Here is a 12562-nt window from a genome sequence, read left to right as displayed (position 1 = left end):
TAGGCATCCAAATTGCAGTTGAAATGTAATGTGGACAAGTGCAAGGTGATGCATATAGGAAAAAAAAACCCATGCTGTAAGTTACACGATGTTAGGTTCCATATTAGGAGCTACCACCCAGGAAAGAGATCCAGGTGTCACAGCTCAGTGTCATCAGCTCAGAGTGCTGTAGCAGTCAAAAAAGCAAACAATATTAGGAATTATTAGGAATTATTAGGAAGGGAATGGTGAATAAAATGGAAAATGTCATAATACCTCTGTTTTGCTCCATGTATTGTATATAATTCTGGTCGCCGCATCTCATAAAAGACATAATTGCTATGGAGAAGGTACAGAGAAGGGCAACCAAAATAATAAGGGGAATGGAACAGCTCCCCTATGAGGAAAGGCTAAAGAGGTTAGGACTTTTCAGCTTGGAGAAGACACAGCTGAGGGGGGATATGATAGAGGTGTTTAAAATCATGAGAGGTCTAGAACGGGTAGATGTGAATTGGTTATTTACTCTTTCGGACAGTTTGCAATCAAGATTTGGAGCAAGACAGCACAAGAATTTGAAGGACTTAAGTATTTTATACTTGAGTGGGATAATGTATGGGCTTGATTGCTTACAGATCATGTTGGGAATTTGAGAAATAAGTAATGATGGCATTTATAAGTACATTTTTATTTATTTATTATTTATTATTTTTATATACCGACATTCGATCTGAGATATCACACCGGTTTACATTCAGGTACTGTAGGTATTTCCCTATCCCCAGAGGGCTTACAATCTAAGTTACTCATTCACTCCCCAAACTCTCACGCACATGTACATTCATTCAGTTCTCCTCCTCTTCCACAAACACACATAAGAACATAAGAACATAAGAAAATGCCATACTGGGTCAGACCAAGGGTCCATCAAGCCCAGCATCCTGTTTCCAACAGTGGCCAATCCAGGCCATAAGAACCTGGCAAGTGCCCAAAAACTAAGTCTATTCCATGTAACCATTGCTAATGGCAGTGACTATTCTCTAAGTGAACTTAATAGCAGGTAATGGACTTCTCCTCCAAGAACTTATCCAATCCTTTTTTAAACTTATCTTATTATTCGGCTATAAAAAATGACATTTGCTTCCAGGAGCATGCCAAGCTTAGTACCAACCAGATTATCATGGCTTTTATCCTTAATCATTAACCACCAACCAACACCTTTTTTCAAATGTTTATATTTATACTTTTTTTTTAGAAATTTATTTTTTTTAAATGCAAGGAAGGGCGACCAAAATGATAAAGGGAATGGAACAGCTCCCCTATGAGGAAAGACTAAAGAGGTTAGGACTTTTAGGCTTGGAGAAGAGACGACTGAGGGGGGATATGATAGAGGTGTTTAAAATCATGAGAGGTCTAGAACGGGTAGATGTGAATCGGTTATTTACTCTTTTGGATAGTAGAAAGACTAGGGGGCACTCCATGAAGTTAGCATGGGGCACATTTAAAACTAATCAGAGAAAATTCTTTTTTACTCAACGCACAATTAAACTCTGGAATTTGTTGCCAGAGGATGTGGTTAGTGCAGTTAGTGTAGCTGTGTTTCATGACGGGCCTCGTATCCTTTGGCCCACAGGTTTTCAAGCTTGCACCCCTGCCTCCCAATTAGAGTCCCGGGATATGCAGGGGACAGTGGGAGGTGATTACCTGTGTGGGTTCGGAGGTGCCGCCTCAGCGCAGTCTGACTGGGGAATGCTCTGTCACACTCAGCACACCTGTAGCTCCACCCTCTTCCTTGGGTTGTGATGTGCTCCCGCAGGGCACTCTCAGAATTCAGCTGCTTCCCGTACAGTGTCCAGTGGTCGGGAGAAAAAGAGGAAGAGGAGGATGTGAAACTCCCTGTATAAAGGGGAATAAAGGAGCAAAGCTTGTTAGTTTCATAGAAAGCCTGGAATAGGGGTGGTGAACTCCAGTCCTCAAGAGCACGAAGAGGCCTAGTTTTCAGAATAGCTACAATGAATATGTACTGCCTCCATTATCTGCAAATGTATCTCATGCATATTCATTGTGGCTATCCTGAAATCCAGGCCTGTTTGTGGCTCTTGAGGACAGGAGTTGGCCATTCCTGGCCTAGACAGTCTTAACACAGATGAACCAGTTTTTTTTATCAATGAATGTGTACAAAGTCCAAACTAGAGAAGACAAAATAAGTATACAAACTCTGACCAATGAAGATAGGCTGAAGGGGTTGGCTTTCTTTGCTTAAAGAAGAAAAGACGGTGACTTGATTGCAGATGTTTTCAAATAAGGGTTATACAGGGCTTCCCAAACCTGTCCTGGGGACCCCACAGCCCGTCGGGTTTTCAGGATATCCACAATGAATATGCATGAGAGAAACTTGCATATCACGGAGCCTCGGTATATGCAAATGTATCTCATGCATATTCATTGTGGATATCCTGAAAACCCGACGGGCTGTGGGGTCCCCAGGACAGGATTGGGAAGCCCTGGGTTATAGAGAGGATGAGGATTAGTTCATTTTCTCCATACAGAACAAGAAGGGATAGGTTTAAACTAGAGTCGGGGAGGTTTAGGTTAGACAGGGTATTGGTGTAATCTCTGTCATTAAAGGACTTTAAGAGCAAAATAGAGAATCTGCCTGGGATGGATTAAGTACAGCGGATCCTGCCTGAAGGCGGGGAGGGACTAACTGATCTCCGTACCTAGCCTTCTGTGATTCTAAAGTCAAGGCCAAGAGGACTTTTTATAAACCAGAATGCACAGTGACCGATGCCTCTCTGGACCAACTATAGAGGAGGAGCTTCTGGTGAATCTGGAATTCTGAGTCCGCTGTGCACCCATCTCTCTGTGTTTGATTTTGGACAAGTCACTTTATCTCCCTGTGCCTCGGTTCTAATCCTGGCTCTGCCATGGACTTTGTAATTTCAGGACCTAGCTGAAAATGAGATGTTGGTTTTAATCTGACTTTCTGAGTTCCAACGTGTCAGCAGCGGCTTCCAAAGTCTTCAACAAAACCTTTTTACATAAGCAGGAGAGCCTTTTAGCAACACTCAGTCAAGCCTTTATTTAGGTGCTGTAATAAGCTTTCCAATTAGCTAAAATTCCTAAATTTTAATAGAATAAAACTGAAAATAAATGAATGAAAGTTGTATGTGACGTTCCCTGCACTGTAGCCAGCCACAAGATAAAAATACATTCTTTTCTATAGGATAATGATCATCGTTTCTGTTTTATTCTTTACACTTGTATGCGACTTTACTGGTCTTATAGGACCACCCTAAGTGGCTTACAAATTTACAAATAATACACATTAAATACCGATCATAAACACTATTCAAAATAATTCATAATAATCAGGTCCTAACGCCCAGCTAAGACTCACTCCCTACTCTCACCAGGGAAAGTTTCAGGTGCTTAGAAAATTCTAACAATAAATACAATCTGAACATAGCCAAGGCAATAATAGTAATTATCCAACAGATGGCAGGACAGCCTGCACATTGTAGGGAAGCTTCCTTCACACAGTGACATAGTAATGATGGCAGATAAAGACCAAAATGGTCCACTCAGTCTACCCAGCAGTTTGCTTACGGTAGTAACTGCTACTCCATGCAGGTTACCCCTATGTTTCTGTTAAGGGTGATAACTGCAACTCCATGCAGGTTACCCCTATGTTTCTGTTAAGGGTAGTAACTGCAACTCCATGCAGGTTACCCCTATGTTTCTGTTAAGGGTAGTAACTGCAACTCCATGCAGGTTACCCCTATGTTTCTGTTAAGGGTGATAACTGCAACTCCATGCAGGTTACCCCTATGTTTCTGTTAAGGGTGATAACTGCAACTCCATGCAGGTTACCCCTATGTTTCTGTTAAGGGTAGTAACTGCTACTCCATGCAGGTTACACCTATGTTTCTGTTAAGGGTAGTAACTGCTACTCCATGCAGGTTACCCCTATGTTTCTGTTAAGGGTGATAACTGCTACTCCATGCAGGTTACCCCTATGTTTCTGTTAAGGGTAGTAACTGCTACTCTATGAGGGTTACCCCTATGTTTCTGTTAAGGGTAGTAACTGCTACTCCATGCAGGTTACCCCTATGATTCTGTTAAGGGTGATAACTGCTACTCCATGCAGGTTACCCCTATGTTTCTGTTAAGGGTGATAACTGCTACTCCATGCAGGTTATCCCCATGTTTCTGTTAAGGGTGATAACTGCTGCTCCGTTACCCCCAAGCCTTATGTTAAGGGTAGTAATATTAACAATCAAAACCAAGCAACTGTCAAACCCAGAACAAAACTACTGCTAGCAATATTTTTACTGGGTGAGCAGCCTTCATGATAAGTCAGACAAAGCTGCCCCTAAGGTTGTCTAATGTCTGCAAATGACTTATTGTTCATTACATAGACATTTTCTTTTCCATTTTATGAAGACTGGTGGTGATTTATCCATGTTAAAACAATATGTGCCAGCCCAGAATCTAAGATCTCAGGAGAAATCACTACTTGCAGGTCCCTACTCTTAAGCAATCTTAGTTAACTGAGACTAGGAAACAGGCTTTTTAAGTCATTGTATGCTCTTCCAGAAGCATTAAAAAAATATCAATGATATTTCAGTTTTTCACAAGCAACTAAAAGCATTATTGTTCGCGCAAAATTAAGATCATTTGAAAAAGGAATGCTAGTATATTAGTTGTTATTAATGTTTATTTTATTGTTTTATCATGATTTATGTTTTATGGATTCGATATTGCTATATTCATCCTAGCATGGGTGTCTATGATCAGTCACAGGAGTGACCAATTATATCTCGTTCAGAAGGTTTCCCAAGACCAACCAGAGCTTGATATTAGGAGTCTTGAGAACCAATCAGAACCTACCAGAGCAGAACCTGATGGGTCTTAAGAGCCAAGCAGAAGAGTGTGAGGACCAACGAGAGTCTGGCTCTGGGTCTGCTACAAATCAGACAACAGGTCCTGAAATTTTTCAGAACCAGCAGAGTTGGCCCTGAGTGTCTTGACAATCAACGGAGAATGTACTCGTAAAGGGTTCAAAGGATCAGTCAGACCTGGACCTGATGAAGTTTCTCAGAGCGCAGCAGTCAGTTACTTTCACCAAAGGGGGATGACTGAATTAAGACGCTAAATCCAGGTTCATACAAAGAAAGACCATGGATTTCCTCATATTTCATCTAAAAAAAAGTGTCGTGGAAAGTTTAAATGTTTCTTACCCTTTGTGTGACTTTTGCTGTGATCCTTCAGCTCTTCTTCATTATGGAACAGGAGGCCACATGGTGGGCAAGGCCAGGACTGGCTACCTGAGAAGGAAGGGCAGGATTTGGAAATCAGGTGGCGTCATATTTTTATCGTTCAGCTAATGATAATGGTAGTAATGTGACTACTCTGCATCTGAAGAAAGAGCCTACGTCATCTCACCAGCTCATATAGAAACCCAGGTAAGGACCACTTATTCCAGTCAATCTGCTCATTTGTGTGTGCCTGCCATGCTGTCCCAGGTCTTACTCACTCTATGCTGCTCCCCCTCCTAAAGTCCCTTTGTGCGAGCTGGGACTCTGCCACTCTTCTGGTTCTTATAAACTCTGCTAGAAGTCTGTTGCAGGCGTCCACCACCCTCTCGTGAATAAGTATTTTCTCACAGTAGCGGACACCTGGTGCAATTCACAGGAGAATAACTCTGCTTCCCCACAGCTCTATGAGCCAATCCTGTTACTCTCTGCCTTCCCAGTCTGAACCAACCACTCAGGCCACCCCAGAGCCGCTCCCACTCTCTTCTCTCCAATATCTATCCTGCAACCCAACTGCTCCTCTGCTTCCCTCCAACCATGATCCACCATCTCCCTACAGCATGGGTGGTCTCATCTCTTGTGCCCACTCAAACCTCTGCAACAGTGCGTTGCAGGAGATTAATCCCAGTAAGGGGGAGATCGAGAGCTGAAAGCAGGTTAATGTCAGAGACAGATGTAGAGAGAGAAGTGAAAAAAGAAATGGAAAATAGACCCAGAAAAAAGGAGTTAAGGGGAGCCTGAGAAGTATTTATTTTAATTTGAAATTTCTATTCTACTTTTCAAAGGAAAACCTCATTTAGGTGGATTACAATCAAAAGTAGAAGCAACTCACAGCGCCCCATCTAAAACTCCACAAGTCATGCTATATAAATGTATATCATAATACAATAACAAGAAGGAAGAAGAAGAAAAAAAACAACATTTCAACATCTTCTAGAGTTAACACAATATCATCATCATAAGAGTATGAACAAAGGGAAGAGTAGACACAGGATAATTACCATCATATATGACATTAAAGACTGAGAAACCAGACCCAGGGACAGACTGGGGCCCTAAGCACCTCTAACAGCGGGTCACAGGCCAGAACTTACCTCAGAGTCACCACGGCCCTTTACTCTTCATTGCCTCTCAACTAAACAGGCCAACGCAGTAATCTAGGCAGTAAGAATCTGTGCGCTGGGTTTTAGGGCACAGTTTCAACACCCAGATTTTTTTTTAACTCCCGATGCAGTAAGCTAATGAAATGCAAAGGCATTTGGATTTAAAAAAGCATGTTTAAAAGTAAAACGCACTTTTTAACACAGGAAGGGGGAAGGCATCCCTGACAGGCATAAGTAATGGCAGCCACCAGCACTTAGCTGGATAAATACTGAGTTATCCAGCTGTCTGGCAGAGGGTAGTCGCTGCCAGACAGCTGGATAAGTCAGTACGTCTCCAGCTATTTGGTGTGGGTGATGGCTATTTAGCCAGATAAGTATCCGGCTGGGCAGTGGTAAACTGCAGCAGATAGCTGGAGCCGTACTGACTTATCTGGCAGCTGTTAACTTCGGCCAAATAGCTGGATAAGTCAATACTTATCTGCAGCATTTTTATTTTTTTTAATTCTTTTTGAAAAATGTTTCCCCTTTTTAGCACTGGAAACCTAACTCCAGCTCTGACCTGGATTTACATTTTCAGTGGCCAGGAGCAGTCTCTCTCTGCTTCAGGGACCAACTGCTTAATGCCCTCATTTGCATGGGGTTTCCTTGCAAAGGCGCTAAGCAGTATTTCTGTTTAGAAGCGCACATTTTCTGTGTGCAACACCTCCTTGCTGCATCAGCAGTAAGTTTTGCACACAGAAAACGCAGATGGAAGTGCAGGCAGAAAGGTGCATTGGGCTGAACACAGCCTTTCTGTACTGGCCTGTTGGTGAATTAGATCTAAACAGTCCCACAGCTATAACATCATGATATCACTACAGATAAAAAAGATATCTCCCCAGTCACAAGAAGAAAGTGAATGGGAACAAAGTGATTAGAAAAATTAAAAGTCCAGTCAAAAAAAGGTAGAAAGCGCACTTTTATTTTCAGTTTAGTGAGTGGAATAGGTCAGCTTTAGGAATGTGCACCTCTGTCCTTGTATAATGCTCATCATTCCTGTTTCTCCCATTCAGTTCTAGCCCCTTTATGGGGTACATAAAAAAAACCCAAGAAGATTTGATATACTTAGACTAAGAATCAGTCTCTCTAATTTATTTGGTGGTCATACAAATGGTGACGTGGACCCAGAGGTAGTGTGGAAGGGTAGGTCCACTATAGTGAATAACTCGGGGTTCATGGGACGCTCAGCCAAGGCAAACGTTCAGTACACCAGTAATAATTTGCTTCCCTAATGCACATCTCCTCTTCCCTCTATACCACACTTGGACCAAAGGTAACAGGTACCTCCTCGTGCTCCTTAACATTGTTCACCGTGACACCACCCAAAATCTACCATTTCTCTGCGTCTTCACAAGGGGACCCATGAATCACCTCACATCCCTGTCATCTACTCACGACTCCCCTGGACACCAGGCACCTCTTCTTGATCGTCCTGCTCCTTCTTGGGGCTTTCTTCCTCTGGAACCACCCCCTTCTCCTCCTGCTTCCTGGGCTACAGGCCTCTCCTCTTGAGGGAAAGAGAACCTGCAGGGCCCACATCATAACAGCGGGGTCCTCGGGCCCAGGCTTCCTACATCCTGGCAGTCCCTCTCCTCTTCCAAAACGTTTCCAACAGGGTCCTTCCTGCCAGATTGACCCGGGAGTTTATACTCTTCTAGGCAACTCCCCACCAATCATCTCCCCTAAAACTCCTTAAAGGGAAATCCCACACCACAACTACCACCTGCCCCCTCCCCCACCCAAATAACATTCGGTGGAACGCAATACAACCCACTGCTCAGTATTACGCTAAACGCCATCTAGTGGACACCCAGGAGCACTGCAAGCTCAATATACAATTATTCCCATAACACTCCCAACCAAAGACAACCCAGGGTACACCACACCTGAATGGGGCACAATTGGTGACCCCACCCAACACACACATACATGTATACAGTTTTTAACTGCACATTTACGTTTCTGATTTGTAGTTTCTTAGTCTGTATTTGGTGGGGTCTGACTATGTTCTGTCTGTGTGATCAAGGTGAGGGATTCTGCTAGCGTGTAGTTTCTGTGGAGAGATCTGTAGCAGTCTGGCTTGTTCTGTTTTTACAACAGAAGGCATATTGATGTTCTAGGGCCCAGTCATATATGCAATACTGGCTTTTTAAAGGTAGGATTACGAACATAAGAATCTAAGGTTTGCCATACTGGGTCACATCAAATATCCATCAAGCCCAGCATCCTGTTTCCAACCATGGCCAATCCAGGTCGCAAGTACCTGGCAGGATCCCAAGGGGGAAATAGATTCCAAACTGCTTATCCCAAGAATAAGCACCGGATATCTGCACCTCCGCCTTAATAATGGTTTATGGACTTTTCCTCCAGGAACTTGTCCAAACCATTTTTAAACGCAGCTACACTAAGAGCTTTCACCACATCCTCTGGCAACAAATTCCAGAGTTGCATTATCAGTTGAGTAAAAAAATATTTTCTCTTATTAGTTTTAAATGTATTACCTAGTAACTTCATTGTGTGTCCTCTGGTCTTTGTACTTTTTGAAAGAGTAAACACTAATTAACGTTTACTCATTCCATTCCACTCATCATTTTATAGACCTCTATCATATCCACCCTCAGCCGTCTCTTCTCCAAGCTGAAGAGTCCTAACCTCTTTAGCCTTTCCTCACAGGGGAATCATTCCATTCCCCTTTATCATTTTGGCACCCTTTTCTGCACCTTTTCTAATTCTGCAGTAACTTTTCTGAGATGTGTTGACCAGAACTGCGCACAATACTCAAGACGAGGTCGCATCATGGAGCGAAACAGAAGCATTATGATATTCTCTGTTTCATTCTCCAATCCTTTCCTAATAATCCCCAGCATTCTGTTTGTGTATGATATATGAACACAAGATGAGGATGCACCATGGAGTGATACAGAGACATTATGATATTCTCTGTTTTATTCTCCATTCCTTTCCTCATAATCCCCAGCATTCTGTTTGTGTATGATATATGAAGACAAGATGAGGATGCACCATGGAGTGATACAGAGGCATTAGGATATTCTCTGTTTTATTCTCCATTCCTTTCCTAATAATCCCCAGCATTCTTTTTGTGTATGATATATGAACACAAGATGAGGATGCACCATGGAGTGATACAGAGACATTATGATATTCTCTGTTTTATTCTCCATTCCTTTCCTCATAATCCCCAGCATTCTGTTTGTGTATTATATATGAACACAAGATGAGGATGCACCATGGAGTGATACAGAGGCATTATGATATTCTCTGCTTTATTCTCCATTCCTTTCCTAATAATCCCCAGCATTCTGTTTGTGTATGATATATGAACACAAGATGAGGATGCACCATGGAGTGATACAGAGGCATTATGACATTCTCTGTTTTATTCCCCATTCCTTTCCTAATAATCCCCAGCATTCTGTTTGTGTATGATAAATGAACACAAGATGAGGATGCACCATGGAGTGATACAGAGACATTATGATATTCTCTGATTTATTCTCCATTCCTTTCCTAATAATCCCCAGCATTCTGTGTGTGTATGATATATGAACACAAGATGAGGATGCACCATGGAGTGATACAGAGGCATTATGATATTCTCTGTTTTATTCTCCATTCCTTTCCTAATAATCCCCAGCATTCTGTTTGTGTATGATATATGAACACAAGATGAGGATGCACCATGGAGCGATACAGAGGCATTATGATATTCTCTGTTTTATTCTCCATTCCTTTCCTAATAATCCCCAGCATTCTGTTTGTGTATGATATATGAACACAAGATGAGGATGCACCATGGAGTGATACAGAGACATTATGATATTCTCTGTTTTATTCTCCATTCCTTTCCTAATAATCCCCAGCATTTTGTTTGTGTATGATATATGAACACAAGATGAGGATGCACCATGGAGTGATACAGAGACATTATGATATTCTCTGTTTTATTCTCCATTCCTTTCCTAATAATCCCCAGCATTCTGTTTGTGTATGATATATGAACACAAGATGAGGATGCACCATGGAGTGATACAGAGACATTATGATATTCTCTGTTTTATTCTCCATTCCTTTCCTAATAATCCCCAGCATTCTGTTTGTGTATGAAATATGAACACAAGATGAGGTCTCACCATGGAGTGATACAGAGGCATTATGATATTCTCTGTTTTATTCTCCATTCCTTTCCTAATAATCCCCAGCATTCTGTTTGTGTATGATATATGAACACAAGATGAGGATGCACCATGGAGTGATACAGAGACATTATGATATTCTCTGTTTTATTCTCCATTCCTTTCCTAATAATCCCCAGCATTCTGTTTGTGTATGATATATGAACACAAGATGAGGTCTCACCATGGAGTGATACAGAGGCATTATGATATTCTCTGTTTTATTCTCCATTCCTTTCCTAATAATCCCCAGCATTCTGTTTGTGTATGATATATGAACACAAGATGAGGATGCACCATGGAGTGATACAGAGACATTATGATATTCTCTGCTTTATTCTCCATTCCTTTCCTAATAATCCCCAGCATTCTGTTTGTGTATGATATATGAACACAAGATGAGGATGCACCATGGAGTGATACAGAGACATTATGATATTCTCTGTTTTATTCTCCATTCCTTTCCTAATAATCCCCAGCATTCTGTTTGTGTATGATATATGAACACAAGATGAGGATGCACCATGGAGTGATACAGAGACATTATGATATTCTCTGCTTTATTCTCCATTCCTTTCCTAATAATCCCCAGCATTCTGTTTGTGTATGATATATGAACACAAGATGAGGATGCACCATGGAGTGATACAGCGGCATTATGATATTCTCTGTTTTATTCTCCATTCCTTTCCTAATAATTCCTAACATTCTGTTTGTGTATGATATATGAACACAAGATGAGGATGCACCATGGAGTGATACAGAGGCATTATGATATTCTCTGTTTTATTCTCCATTCCTTTCCTAATAATCCCCAGCATTCTGTTTGTGTATGATATATGAACACAAGATGAGGATGCACCATGGAGTGATACAGAGACATTATGATATTCTCTGTTTTATTCTCCATTCCTTTCCTAATAATCCCCAGCATTCTGTTTGTGTATGATATATGAACACAAGATGAGGTCTCACCATGGAGTGATACAGAGGCATTATGATATTCTCTGTTTTATTCTCCATTCCTTTCCTAATAATCCCCAGCATTCTGTTTGTGTATGATATATGAACACAAGATGAGGATGCACCATGGAGTGATACAGAGACATTATGATATTCTCTGTTTTATTCTCCATTCCTTTCCTAATAATCCCCAGCATTCTGTTTGTGTATGATATATGAACACAAGATGAGGATGCACCATGGAGTGATACAGAGACATTATGATATTCTCTGTTTTATTATCCATTCCTTTCCTAATAATCCCCAGCATTCTGTTTGTGTATGATATATGAACACAAGATGAGGTCTCACCATGGAGTGATACAGAGGCATTATGATATTCTCTGTTTTATTCTCCATTCCTTTCCTAATAATCCCCAGCATTCTGTTTGTGTATGATATATGAACACAAGATGAGGATGCACCATGGAGTGATACAGAGACATTATGATATTCTCTGCTTTATTCTCCATTCCTTTCCTAATAATCCCCAGCATTCTGTTTGTGTATGATATATGAACACAAGATGAGGATGCACCATGGAGTGATACAGAGACATTATGATATTCTCTGTTTTATTCTCCATTCCTTTCCTAATAATCCCCAGCATTCTGTTTGTGTATGATATATGAACACAAGATGAGGATGCTCCATGGAGTGATACAGAGGCATTATGATATTCTCTGTTTTATTCTCCATTCCTTTCCTAATAATCCCTAACATTCTATTTGCTGTCTTGGCTGCTGCTGCACACACTGAGCAGAATGTTTCAATGTATTTTCAACAATAATTCCTAGATTATTTTCCTGAATGGTGACTCCTAATGTGGAACCTCACATTGTGTAGCTATAATTTGGGTTACTCTTCCCTAAATGCATCACTTTGCACTTATCCACTTTACATTTCATTAGCCATTTGCATGCCCGGTCTC

The 12562-nt window shown here is 41.3% G+C and overlaps 1 protein-coding gene across 1 annotated transcript in view; it reads right to left on the bottom strand.

Moving 5' to 3' along the window:
• The window catches only part of LOC115076289 (zinc finger and BTB domain-containing protein 16-A-like), a 43083-nt gene that overhangs the window by 10896 nt on the left and 19625 nt on the right, over positions 1–12562 (bottom strand). Inside the window, exons 3-4 of the mRNA XM_029577563.1 lie at positions 5220–5306; positions 1681–1872 (exon numbers count right to left, since the gene is read on the bottom strand). Of these exons, the coding sequence (XP_029433423.1) occupies positions 1681–1872; positions 5220–5306 (279 nt within the window). The remainder of the gene's footprint in view (positions 1–1680; positions 1873–5219; positions 5307–12562) is intronic.

Source organism: Rhinatrema bivittatum, chromosome 14 (genome assembly GCF_901001135.1).
Source record: "Rhinatrema bivittatum chromosome 14, aRhiBiv1.1, whole genome shotgun sequence".
NCBI lineage: Eukaryota > Metazoa > Chordata > Amphibia > Gymnophiona > Rhinatrematidae > Rhinatrema > Rhinatrema bivittatum.
Note: the sequence above shows the minus strand (reverse complement) of the source record. Positions and strands in the feature narration are given on the sequence as shown.